Source organism: Staurois parvus, unplaced genomic scaffold (genome assembly GCF_062004578.1).
Source record: "Staurois parvus isolate SC_StPar_1 unplaced genomic scaffold, SC_StPar_1.0 ptg001245l, whole genome shotgun sequence".
In the NCBI taxonomy this organism is placed as follows: Eukaryota; Metazoa; Chordata; class Amphibia; order Anura; family Ranidae; genus Staurois; species Staurois parvus.
The window spans coordinates 427,090-440,016 of record NW_028319041.1 but is presented as its reverse complement, the minus strand read 5'-3'; the positions used below and the strand labels follow the sequence as shown (position 1 = coordinate 440,016).

The window sequence follows — 12,927 nt, the reverse complement described above, 5'->3', positions numbered from 1 at the left end:
CATATTGAAATCAAATCTGATGTTTTTTCATTTTTATTTGGTGTGCATTGGAAGAGGGGTAGTCTTATACGGTGAGTATAGCTCAAACCCTATATTTTAACAGGAAAAGTAGGGGGTCGTCTTATATGCCGGAAAATACGGTACATATTTTTTGTGTGCGTGCTACTTTTTCTCTCTCTCTCTCTCTCTCTCTCTCTCTCACTCTTTCTCTTTCTTACTCTCCCTGCTATGTTTTTATACTATTTTGTACTTTGTATTTGTTTTGTACTTTTTTTTACTTGCTTAAAGACTAAAAAAATTTTTATATTTTTTGTTATTACATATTTATAATGGTTAGGACTAAAAAAAAAATTAATGTAATATAATTGAACTCAATTCTTTGAGAACATATGTACTTTTTGACTTTTTGTTGTCTGCACAAGCACAGTTTCTTTGTCTATGTTTTTTTAATATATGTATCGTTTATATGTCCTGTACTTTTTTTATTACATATTTATAATGGTTAGGACTAAAAAAAAATTTTATGTAATATAATTGAACTCAATTCTTTGAGAACATATGTACTTTTTGTTGTCTGCACAAGAACAGTTTCTTTTCCTACTATGTTTTTATATATATATATATATATATATATATATATGTATATATATATATATATATATGTATATATTTAATTTATATGTCCTGTACTTTTTTATTACATATTTATAATGGTTAGAACTAAAAAAAAAATTGAATGTTAATATAATTGAACTCAATTCTTTGAGAACATATTTTTTTGTGTGTGCATGTGTGTGGTTATTTTTGTTGTTGTTTTATATACACAGTTTATTCTGTGTGTACTATTTGTTGCTTACAGTGGAACATTGTCTATTGCTTGATTTACAGGTCTTAAAGGCTGCTACTTTCTCTCTCTCTCTCATTCTTACTCTCCCTGCTATGTTTTTATACTATTTTGTACTTTGTATTTGTTTTGTACTTTTTTTTTTTTTTCTTATTTAAAGACTAAAAAAAAAATTTAAATATATTTACCATTTGTTGCCTGCACAGGAACATTTAATTTTCCCATAATTACATTTCTCAAAGGGGACTGCTAATTTTCTATGTATTTTTTTACGAACATGTTTTGTATATTTTTTATTACTTTTTATTTATTTATTATTCGGGATCAGTGCTAACATTTTATACATACAGTATCTCCCAGAAGTGAGTCCACCCCTCACATTTTTGTAAATATTTGATTCTCTCTTTTCATGTGACAACACTGAAGAAATGACACTTTGCTACAATGTGACGTAGTCAGTGTACAGCTTGTATAACATGTAAATTTGCTGTCCCCTCAAAATAACTCAACACACCGCCATTAATGTCTAAACCGCTGGCAACAAAAGTGAGTCCACCCCTAAGTGACAAGGTCCAAATTGGGGGCAAAGTGTCAATATTTTGTGTGGCCGCCATTATTTTCCAGCACTGCCTTAACCCTCTGGGGCATGGAGGTCACCAGAGATTCACAGGTTGCCACTGGAGTCCTCTTCCTCTCCTCCATGACGTCATCACGGAGCTGGTGGATGTTAAAGACCTTGTGCTCCTCCACCTTCCGTTTGAGGATGCCCCACAGATGCTCAATAGGGTTCAGGTCTGGAGACATGCTTGGCCAGTCCATCACCTTTACCCTCAGCTTCTTCAGCAAGGCAGTGGTGGTCTTGGAGGTGTGTTTGGTGTCGTTATCATGTTGGAATACTGCCCTGCGGCCCAGTCTCCGAAGGGAGGGGATCATGCTGTGCTTCAGTAGGTCACAGTACATGTTGGCATTCATGGTCAGTCTATCTTGAATGCTCAGACTCATCCACCTTACTAACCGCTCAGTATCCGCCACCCCCCTCTGCCAATCCCTCCACTGGCTTCCGATTGCCCAACGGATAAAATTCAAAATACTAACATTGATGTACAAAGCTGTTCATAACACTGCCCCAAACTACATCACCGATCTGGTATCCCTATACCACCCAAAACGTACTCTCTGCTCCTCACAAGACCTCCTACTCTCTAGTTCCCTGGTCTCCTCCTCCCATGCCCATCTCAAGGACTTCTCCAGGGCTTCCCCCATCCTCTGGACTTCCCTATTCCAATCTATCACCTACTCTCCTCACCTTTAGGCACACTCTGAAAACCCATCTCTTCAGGGAAGCCTACCCCGCCCTCAGCTAATTACTGAACTCCTCCACTCTTCCTACCACTCCATCCCCCACAGCTATTTCCTCCTGTACCACTATCCCCTCCCTCCTAGATTGTAAGCTCCTAGGAGCAGGGCCCTCGAACCCCTCGTGTATTGACTTGTATTGTTACTGTACTGTCTCGTGTATTGTCTCCCTTTATAATGTACAGCACTGAGCAAACTGTTGGCACTATATAAATCCTGTATAATAATAATAATGGTTCCCTCAATTAACTGTAGCCCCCCAGTGCCGGCAGCACTCATGCAGCCCCAGACCATGACACCCCACCACCATGCTTGACTGTAGGCAAGACACACTTGTCTTTGTACTCCTCACCTGGTTGCCGCCACACATGCTTGACACCATCTGAACCAAATCAGCTGATCTTGGTGCAGGGGCAGACTGACAACTCATGGGGCCCCCAGGCAATAGGGGATCATGGGGCCCCTGTGTCCTTGCCCAAACTCAATAAAGCCTATGAAAAAGGTACCAGGGGCATCTCATGGGGCCCCCTACTGACCCCGGGTCCTCGGGCTGTGCCCAAGTTTCCAAATGGTCAGTCCGCCCGTCTTGGTGTCATCAGACCACAGGACATGGTTCCAGTAATCCATGTCCTTAGTCTGCTTGTCTTCAGCAAACTGTTTGCGGCTTTCTTGGTCATCATCTTTAGAAGAGGCTTCCTTCTGGGACGACAGCCATGCAGACCAATGTGATGCAGTGTGCGGCGTATGGTCTGAGCACTGACAGGCTGACCCCCCCACCCCTTCACCCTCTGCAGCAATGCTAGCAGCACTCATACGTCTATTTCCCAAAGACAACCTCTGGATATGACGCTGAGCACGTGCACTCAACTGCTTTGGTTGACCATGGCGAGGCCTGTTCTGAGTGGAACCTGTCCTGTTAGACCGCTGGATGGTCTTGGCCACCGTGCTGCAGCTCAGTTTCAGGGTCTCGGCAATCTTCTTATAGCCTATCTTTATGCAGAGTAATATTTTTTTTTTCAGATCCTCAGAGAGTTCTTTGCCATGAGGTGCCATGTTGAACTTCCAGTGACCAGTATGAGAGAGTGAGAGCGATAACACCCAATGTAACCCACCCGCTCCCCATTCACACCTGAGATCTTGTAACACTAACGAGTCACATGACACTGGGGAGGGAAAATGGCTAATTGGGCCCAATTTGGACCTTGTCACTTAGGGGTGGACTCACTTTTGTTGCCAGCGGTTTAGACATTAATGGCGGTGTGTTGAGGTATTTTGAGGGGACAGCAAATTTCCATGTTATACAAGCTGTACACTGACTACGTCACATTGTAGCAAAGTGTCATTTCTTCAGTGTTGTCACATGAAAAGAGAGAATCAAATATTTACACAAATGTGAGAGGGAGGGGGGGACTCACTTCTGGGGGATACTGTATATATACAGTTGTGCTCAAAAGTTGCATACCCTGGCAGAAGTTGTGAAATTTTGGCATTGATATTGAAAATATGACTGATCATGCCAAAAAATGCTCTTTTATTGAAGGATGATGATCACATGAAGACATTTATAATCAAATTGTTATGTGTCTCCTTTTTAAATCACAATGATAACAGAAATCACCCAAATGGCCCAGATCAGAAGTCTGAAGCCACAAATCAGACATCTCCGCCCCTGGATCAGAAGTCTCCACCCCCTGATCAGAAGTCTCCGCCCCCTGGAATGTTTGGCCTTGGTACAGACACACAAGGTGACACACACGGGTTACAATGCCAATTAGAGGTTAATGTCCCACATCTGTGGCTTTTTAAATTGTAATTAGTGTCAGTGTATAAATAGTCAATGAGTTTGTTAGCTCTTCCGTGGAAGCACTGACTAGGCTAGATACTGAGCCATGGGGAGCAGAAAAGAACTGTCAAAAGTCCTGCGTAACAAGGTAGTGAAATTTTATAAAGATAAAAAAGGACATAAGATGTCCAAAGCCTTGACTATGTCAATCAGTACTGTTAAATCACCTATTAAGAAGTGGAAAGTTTGGGGATCTCTTGATACTAAGCCAAGGTCAGGTAGACCAAGAAAGATTGCAGCCATAACTGCCAGAAGAATTGTCCAGAATTCAAAGAAAACCCCCCACAGGCAATCTCAAAAGAAATACAAGCTGGTCCGGAAAAAGATGGTGTGGTTGTTTTTAAGGAGTACAATACGGTGATACTTGAACAAAAATGAGCTGTTTGGTGGAGGTGCCAGAAAGAAGCTTTTACTGCACCAATGACACAAAAAAGCCCGGTTACAATATGCCTGGCAACACCTTAACATGCCTAACCGGGCCTTCTTGTGTCATTGATGCAGTAAAGGCTTCTTTCTGGCACCTCCACCATGCAGCTCATTTTTGTTCAAGTGTCATATTGTGCTCCTTAAAAACAACCACACTGTCTTTCTTCAGAACAGCCTGTAGTTTTCTTATGGTTACCTATGGGTTTCCCTTTGTATCCCGAACAATTCTTCTGTCAGTTGTGGCTGCAATCTTTCTTGGTCTACCTGACCTTGGCTTAGTATCAAGAGATCCCCGAACTTTCCACTTCTTAATAGGTGATTTAACAGTACTGATTGGCATATTCAAGGCTTTGTACATCTTTTTATGTCCTTTTCCATCTTTATAAAGTTCCATTACCTTGTTACGCAGGACTTTTGACGGTTCTTTTCTGCTCCCCATGGCTCAGTATCTAGCCTAGTCAGTGCTTCCACGTAAGAGCTAACAAACTCACTGACTATTTATACACTGACACTAAGTGCAATTTAAAAAGCCACAGATGTGGGACATTAACCTCTAATTGACATTGTAACCCGTGTGTGTCACCGTGTGTGTCTGTACCAAGGCCAAACATTCCAGGGGGCGGAGACTTCTGATCCAGGGGCGGATACTTCTGATCTGGGGGGCGGAGACTTCTGATCCAGGCCATTTGGGTGATTTCTGTTATCATTATGATTTATAAAGGAGCCAAACAAGTATTTGATAATAAATGGCTTCATATGATCATCATCCTTCAATAAAAGAGCATTTTTTGGCATGATCAGTCATATTTTCAATATCAATGCCAAAATTTCACAATTTCTGCCAGGGGATGCAAACTTTTGAGCACAACTGTGTATATATATATATAATATACATGTGCTGTACATTAAAAAAAAAAAAAATTAAATAAAAAAAATATATATTTAATTTTAGTCTTGATCCCAATAAATACTGTATATAATATATATATATATATATATATATATATATATATATACATTTTTGCCCTGGTATCAATAAATATATATGTATATATATATATATATACACATATAATTTATTGATACCAGGGCAAACATTTTATATATATATATATATATATATATATATATATATATATATCTACATACACAGTATATTGTATATACAGTATTTATTGGGATCAGGACTAAAATTATTTATATATATATATATATATATAAATATATATATATTTTAAATTTAATTTATTTTTTTAATGTACAGCACACGTATATTATTTAAAATACAGTATATATGTATAGATATAAACTGTATATATAATTTCTTATATTATTATTATCATTTATGAACAGTAAGCTGCGGTAATGCAGAAGGTTTGAAAGGTACTCATATTCCTGCTGTTAACATATTTTTATTTTTATATTTCTATTTCTTGGTTTGTGAAATTTTATTTTAGGCAGAAAAAAAAAACTGCTGCTTTTGATGCTTTTTTTTGAAAATTTTAGCTATTCCAACATCGTTTGAAGAAGAACTGAAATCCGTTGAAGCGGCAGAGGGGGAAAATGTTGTCCTCCACTGCCGGCTGAACAAGTTGGATGTCTGTGTTGAATGGCTGAAAGGTGACAAGGTCCTTAGGTCAGACCACAAGTACACAATTCAGCAGAGCGGGCGCAGCGTGGAGCTCACCATCGTAGACGTTGGTATAGAAGACGCCGGGGAGTATAGCTGTGTCTGTGGAGAGGTGCGGACGGCGGGACACCTTCAAGTTCAAGGTATATACTCTGTATATAAAAAAACAACTAAACACAAATCACCCCGCACTAACACACACACACACCTTTCAAGTCCACATGATGACCTTCCTGAGAAAAAAAGTATAATTGTTTCCAAAAAAATCCTACCATTAAAAAAAAAAAACGTCTTTGAGCTCCGTTCAGTGACTGTGGCTAGGCTGGGATGATGTCATCAGTCTGCTGCAGGCAGGAGGAAGCATTTCCTCAGTCTCTCCTCCCCCAGTAATCAGACTGCAAAATTGCAACTTTGTAGCAAGTCACAGGGGCTGATCTGTTTCAGAATTTGTGAACACAACCGATAACTGCACAGGATTTACATGACTGTGACATCTGTGAGCCGATATCTCAGCCTAGGAAGTAGAGGATGACCCTGGATGATGCCTAAACAAAGATGGCGCTGTATTTCTCAAGAGAAAAGCAGATGCAGCTATTGTCTGGGGGGGGGGGGGTATTGTGATTGCAATTTGAGATTTAAAAACGTTCCAATTTAAAAAAAATTACTTTTGGTAAAGAACAAACATTTTACAGGGTTTTTTTTTTAATTTTTATTTATTTATTTATTTTTTATCACAATGGAATCTTTGACTAACTAAATGCGTTTAATGCAGGATGGATACATGAAAAGTCCTGCCTTTTCATCTGAATTTATAAATGACTCAAAAAGCAAACATTAGACCAAACGATATGGATATGATATGTTATGTATTGGGTGTATCTAAAAAAAAAAAAAAAATCATAATGAAACTGTATATATCTGAAAGATACTTATTAGAACATTTTTCAGCTTTTTTTTTTAATTTAATTTAAATTTTTTTATTGAATGTGATTTAACAAATTAATATTTGACCGAGCCTTTTCTTTTTGTTCTTTTTATTCAATATTTTTTTTATTAATAATAAAGTCTTAATATTAGTGAACAAAAAAGTCTGAGCTTCTAGGCAATAAGCCAGCTGTTACAGGCTGTGGATTGGCGCTGAAAATATAATAATTTTGTAATCTCAATATATAATTTGATATAAAATTAAAAGTCTTTATTTGGTTTATGTCGACATGCATGTGTACTGTATGTATAGTTATTAAACAAATGTATCTTTGTTTTTTTATTGTGATATGTAGTATTGGTATTTTATATTAATAGATTACATCAATTTATTCACTTCGGTTCTCACGCCCGTACACCCACCCATGGACCAGAGCAATTTTTAGATTTCTGCAATGGCCTATTTATTCGGCAATAATGTTGTCAATATTCAATTTAACAAAGTAATACATTTTTTTTTTCACTTTCTTTTGGTAATAATGTCTTGGAAAAATTATTCTTTTTTTATGCAATTTATTAAAAAAAAAAACAAAACTAAAAAATGCATCCTTTTCTGCTTTGATCAGTGTTAATTTAAGAAAAAAAAAAGATTTTGTCCCATTTAAAATGACTCTAAAAATATGATTCTGGTGATAAAAAAAAAATAGTACTGCAAAGTTATTTAATATCAAAAAAACTAAAAAATGCACCTTTTTCTGCTTTGATCAGTGTTCATTTTAGAAAAAAAAATGAATTTGTCTCTTTTAAAATGACTCTAAAAATATGATTCTGGTGATAAAAAAAATAGTACTGCAAATGTATTTAATATAAAAAAAAACTAAAAAATGCACCCTTTTCTGCTTTGATCAGTGTTAATTTAAGAAAAAAAAAAGATTTTATCCCATTTAAAATGACTCTAAAAATATGATTCTGGTGATAAAAAAAAATAGTACTGCAAATTTATTTAATATCAAAAAAACTAAAAAATGCACCTTTTTCTGCTTTGATCAGTGTTAATTTTAGAAGAAAAAAAATGAATTTGTCTCTTTTAAAATGACTCTAAAAATGTGATTCTGGTGCTAAAAAAAAATAGTACTGCAAAATTATTTAAAATCATAAAAGGATTTTTTTTTTAAGTTTGCTCTTTAAAAAAAAAATTGCTTTGTAGATGAAAACAGGTAAAACTACACAAGTAAAAGCTGTAAAACAAAAAGAAATTCTGTGCTAAATGTCTGAATCACAGAGAAGATAAAGTAGCTAACATGAAATTGCCGGCAACAATAAAATGACTAACTGTACAAAATGTAGCTCTTAATCTCTCGTAACGACATAAACATTATAAATGAAAGAAAAGTCTTAAAGAGAAACAGTCCTTAGACTTGTGATGAAATCTTCCATACAACACATGAGAAAAAAGGAGCGATGAGTTGTCCCAAAGGGAAAGAGAGGGGCGTGACAACGCCATTTATGATGAAACGCGTAGGGCGGAGCTACATCCTCTGACGTCATCACGCCACGTATCACGGCCATTTTGTCGGTTGGAAACATTATCACACCCATATGTTTTTACCACTGTTGGTTTTGAGTCGTGGAGGTGCCTTCTGGCCGAGAAGATATTTGGCTTATTTCGCCCATCTGACCGTCCATAAATGCTGTATATGACCGCATGACCTGTGGTCTCACCCTCTGGTCAGAGGCTGTGTGTGGTGTTGGTGGTGGATTTCTTCTCTTTCCCTTTGGGACAACTCATCGCTCCTGTTTTCCCCAAGATTTCATCACAAGTCTAAGGACTGTTTCTCTTTAAGACTTTTCATTCATTTATAATGTTTATGTTGTTAGGAGAGATTAAGTGCTACATTTTGTACAGCTACACATGTAACTTTGTATCTCTGCAACTCTCTCATACTATGTTACATAGTTCTACTACACTGTACTTGTACTTTACTAAAATGCTATATTATACTCCACTATACTACACTATACTCTACTCTACTCTACTCTACTATACTATACTATACTTTACTAAACTACTATATTATACTCCACTCTACTCTACTATACTATACCTGTACTTTACTAAAATGCTATATTATACTCCACTCTACTCTACTGTACTCTACTATACTACACTATACTCCACTCTACTCCACTCTACTCTACTATACTCTACTATACTATACTCCACTCTACTCCACTCTACTCTACTATACTATACTACACTGTACTTGTACTTTACTAAAATGCTATATTATAGTCCACTCTACTCTACTCTACTGTACTATACTACACTATTCTTGTACTTTACTAAACTACTATATTATACTATACTATACGCCACTCTACTATACTCCACTATACTCCACTCTACTCCACTCTACTCCACTCCACTCTACTCTACTATACTATACTCCACTCTACTCCACTCTACTCCACTCTACTCTACTATACTATACTCCACTCTACTCCACTCTACTCCACTCTACTCTACTATACTATACTCCACTCTACTCCACTCTACTCTACTATACTATACTCCACTCTACTCTACTATACTATACTATACTATTCTTGTACTTTACTAAACTACTATATTATACTATACTATACGCCACTCTACTCTACTCTACTATACTCCACTCTACTCTACTCTACTCTACTCTACTCTACTCTACTATACTCTACTCTACTATACTATACTCCACTCTACTCTACTATACTATATTATACTCCACTCTACTCTACTCTACTCTACTATACTATACTATACTATACTATACTATTCTTGTACTTTCCTAAACTACTATATTATACTATACTATACTCCACTCTACTCTACTCTACTCTACTCTACTATACTATACTCCACTCTACTCTACTATTCTATACTATACTATACTCCACTCTACTCTACTCTACTCTACTATACTACACTATTCTTGTACTTTACTAAACTACTATATTATACTATACTATACTCCACTCTACTCTACTATACTATACTATACTCCACTCTACTCTACTCTACTCTACTATACTATACTATACTCCACTCTACTCTACTCTACTCTACTCTACTCTACTCTACTTTACTATACTATACTATACTATACTTGTACTTTACTAAACTTCTATATTATACTATACTATACTCTACTCTACTATACTTGTACTTTACTAAACTTCTATATTGTAATATACTATACTATACTATTCTCCACTCTACTATATTATACTCTACTATACTCTACTACACTATACTTGTACTTTACTAAAATGCTATATTATACTCCACTCTACTATACTATACTACACTATACTTGTACTTTACTAAACTACTATATTATACTCTACTATACTATACTATACTTGTACTTTACTAAACTACTATACTCTACTATACTACACTATACTCCACTCTACTCTACTATACTATACTTGTACTTTACTAAACTACTATACTCTACTACACTATACTCCACTCTACTATACTATACTCCACTCTACTATACTATACTATGCCAAGATTATTCTGTACTATTCTGCTGGTATTTTATATTATACTACTACTATCTAGTTCACTACTTTACTAAATGTTACTATGCTATAGTGTTATATTATATTATATTACCACTTAACTATAATACAATTCTATATTATACTATACCATACTACTTACTATACTATACTATGCTACAACTATACTATACTGTACTATACTATGTTATACTACTACAACACTGTACTATACTACTGCTATTCTATTATTTTGTACATGCTATATAGCTACTATATTGCTAAACTATTTTATGCTACTATACTGTACTATTACTATACTGCTGTAATATACCTTACTACTATGCTAACCTATAGTACTACTCTACTACTGTACTGTACTATACTATAGTTTAGTATTCTATGCTATATCATACTACTATTCTGTGTAATACTAAACACATAATATACTATACTATACAGTACTTTAGTACTGCTACTCTGCTGCTATACTATACTATTATTCTACACAATACAATACTATACTATACTATGCAATACAATACTTTACTATGCAGTACTATACTATTCACACTACTATACTATGCTGTATTTACTATACTACTACTACCACAGTATACTGTACTATGCTATACTACTATACTGTTCTACAGCATTCTATTCTATACTACTATACTGTTCTACAGCATTCTATTCTATACTACTATACTGTTCTATAGCATTCTATTGTACACTACTATACTATTATACAGCATTCTATTCTATACTACTATACTGTTCTACAGCATTCTATTCTACACTACTATACTGTTATACAGCATTCTATTCTACACTACTATACTGTTATACAGCATTCTATTCTACACTACTATACTGTTATACAGCATTCTATTCTACACTACTATACTGTTCTACAGCATTCTATTCTACACTACTATAGGTAGAGAACAGGTGAAGAGGAATGATTATCAAAAAGATAATAAAAAACATATCATTAAAAGGCTGAAATTGATATTTTGCTTGTGTAATATTTTTTAAAGGAAATCTCATTCCAAAAGCTTATTTCGGCAGCCCATGACAGCTATTCTACTACTTATTTTGTTTTGGTTTTTTTTGTATATTTTAAACAAAATAAAAAAAAAACCCATTAGCAAAACCTAGTTTGTGGCGAGACTACCAATTTTTTATGGTTTAGCCCGTTTTGTTTTTACTGCTACTGGTTTATAGCGCGTTAAAGTTGGTGTCATTCATCATTTTCAACGGAGAGAAGCAGGGGCGGACTGAAAACTCATGGAACCCCGGACAATAGGGGATCATGGGGCCCCTGTGTCTTTGCCCAAACTCAAAAAAGCCTATGAAAAAGGTACCAGGGGCATCTCATGGGCCCCCTACTGACCCCGGGCCCTCAATAGGGGATCATGGGGCTCCTGTGTCCTTGCCCAAACTCAAAAAAGCCTATGACAAAGGTACCTGGGGCATCTCATGGGGCCCCCTACTGACTCCGGGCCCAAATGGTCAGTCCGCCCTTGGAGAGAAGCTTTACTCACGTCACAGCAATAGGTTTTCTTCATTCATTCATTAGCAATCTGCTCGCTTTCCACCTTTTTTTTTTACACCCCAGGATCACAACTTTCCACATTCACCTTCCAGAAATCACGTAAAACCCGGCTGTACAATAAGGGGGGAGCTTTGGCGTGATCTTTATAAATCGCCCCGCGCGTCGCCCTGTAACCACTATTTATATATGAATGTTGAATGCTTTCTTCAGCTTTGCCTGTTACCTTTACAACGCCGCTCCAGAATGCGGAAGCTCAGGAAGAAGGCTCCATCACCCTGAGCTGTGAGGTCTCCAGGCCTGGAGCCATGGTGGAGTGGAGGAAGGGTGGCCTGGGGCTGCAGCCTGGAACCAAATATGAGATGCGGCAAAGGGAGAAGATACGGGAGTTACTGATACATCACCTGAGGCTGGAGGACAACGGAGAGTACAGTTGTGACTCTGGGGATCAGGACACCAAGGCCTACTTAACTGTGAAAGGTAATTTTGTAGCAATGTCATGTTGTATGTCTAAAATCATACCTCGCCTGCCTGTTAGAGGTATCTACATCCCTTTAAAAAAAAAAAAATCGACATACCTTTTAAAAAAATGTTGGAACCAATATGGTACCAATATTGTTCCACAATAAAAAAAAAGGTTTAAAATGTCTTGCTTCAACTCTTTTCTTTTATTGCTATCGATCATATTAAAAAAAAATGTTAAAACTTTCATCATATACATGCCATTTTTTATATGTTATTTGTAAACCACTGACTCCATTCTTAGACATATTTTATTAAAGTTCTTGTAAACTTCT

At 36.3% G+C, this 12,927-nt stretch overlaps 1 protein-coding gene across 34 annotated transcripts in view; it reads left to right on the top strand.

Moving 5' to 3' along the window:
• OBSCN (obscurin, cytoskeletal calmodulin and titin-interacting RhoGEF) overlaps positions 1 to 12,927 on the top strand; it is a 518,757-nt gene that overhangs the window by 274,089 nt on the left and 231,741 nt on the right. For 25 of the 34 annotated variants that reach the window (XM_089660447.1, XM_089660452.1, XM_089660453.1 and 22 more), the window contains 2 exons: positions 5,976 to 6,242; positions 12,344 to 12,610. The exons of 4 other annotated variants lie outside the window; for them this stretch is intronic. In XM_089660447.1, coding sequence (XP_089516573.1) covers positions 5,976 to 6,242; positions 12,344 to 12,610 — 534 coding nt within the window. The remainder of the gene's footprint in view (positions 1 to 5,975; positions 6,243 to 12,343; positions 12,611 to 12,927) is intronic. 5 more of the 34 variants (XM_089660466.1, XM_089660471.1, XM_089660473.1 and 2 more) reach the window with 1 other exon arrangement.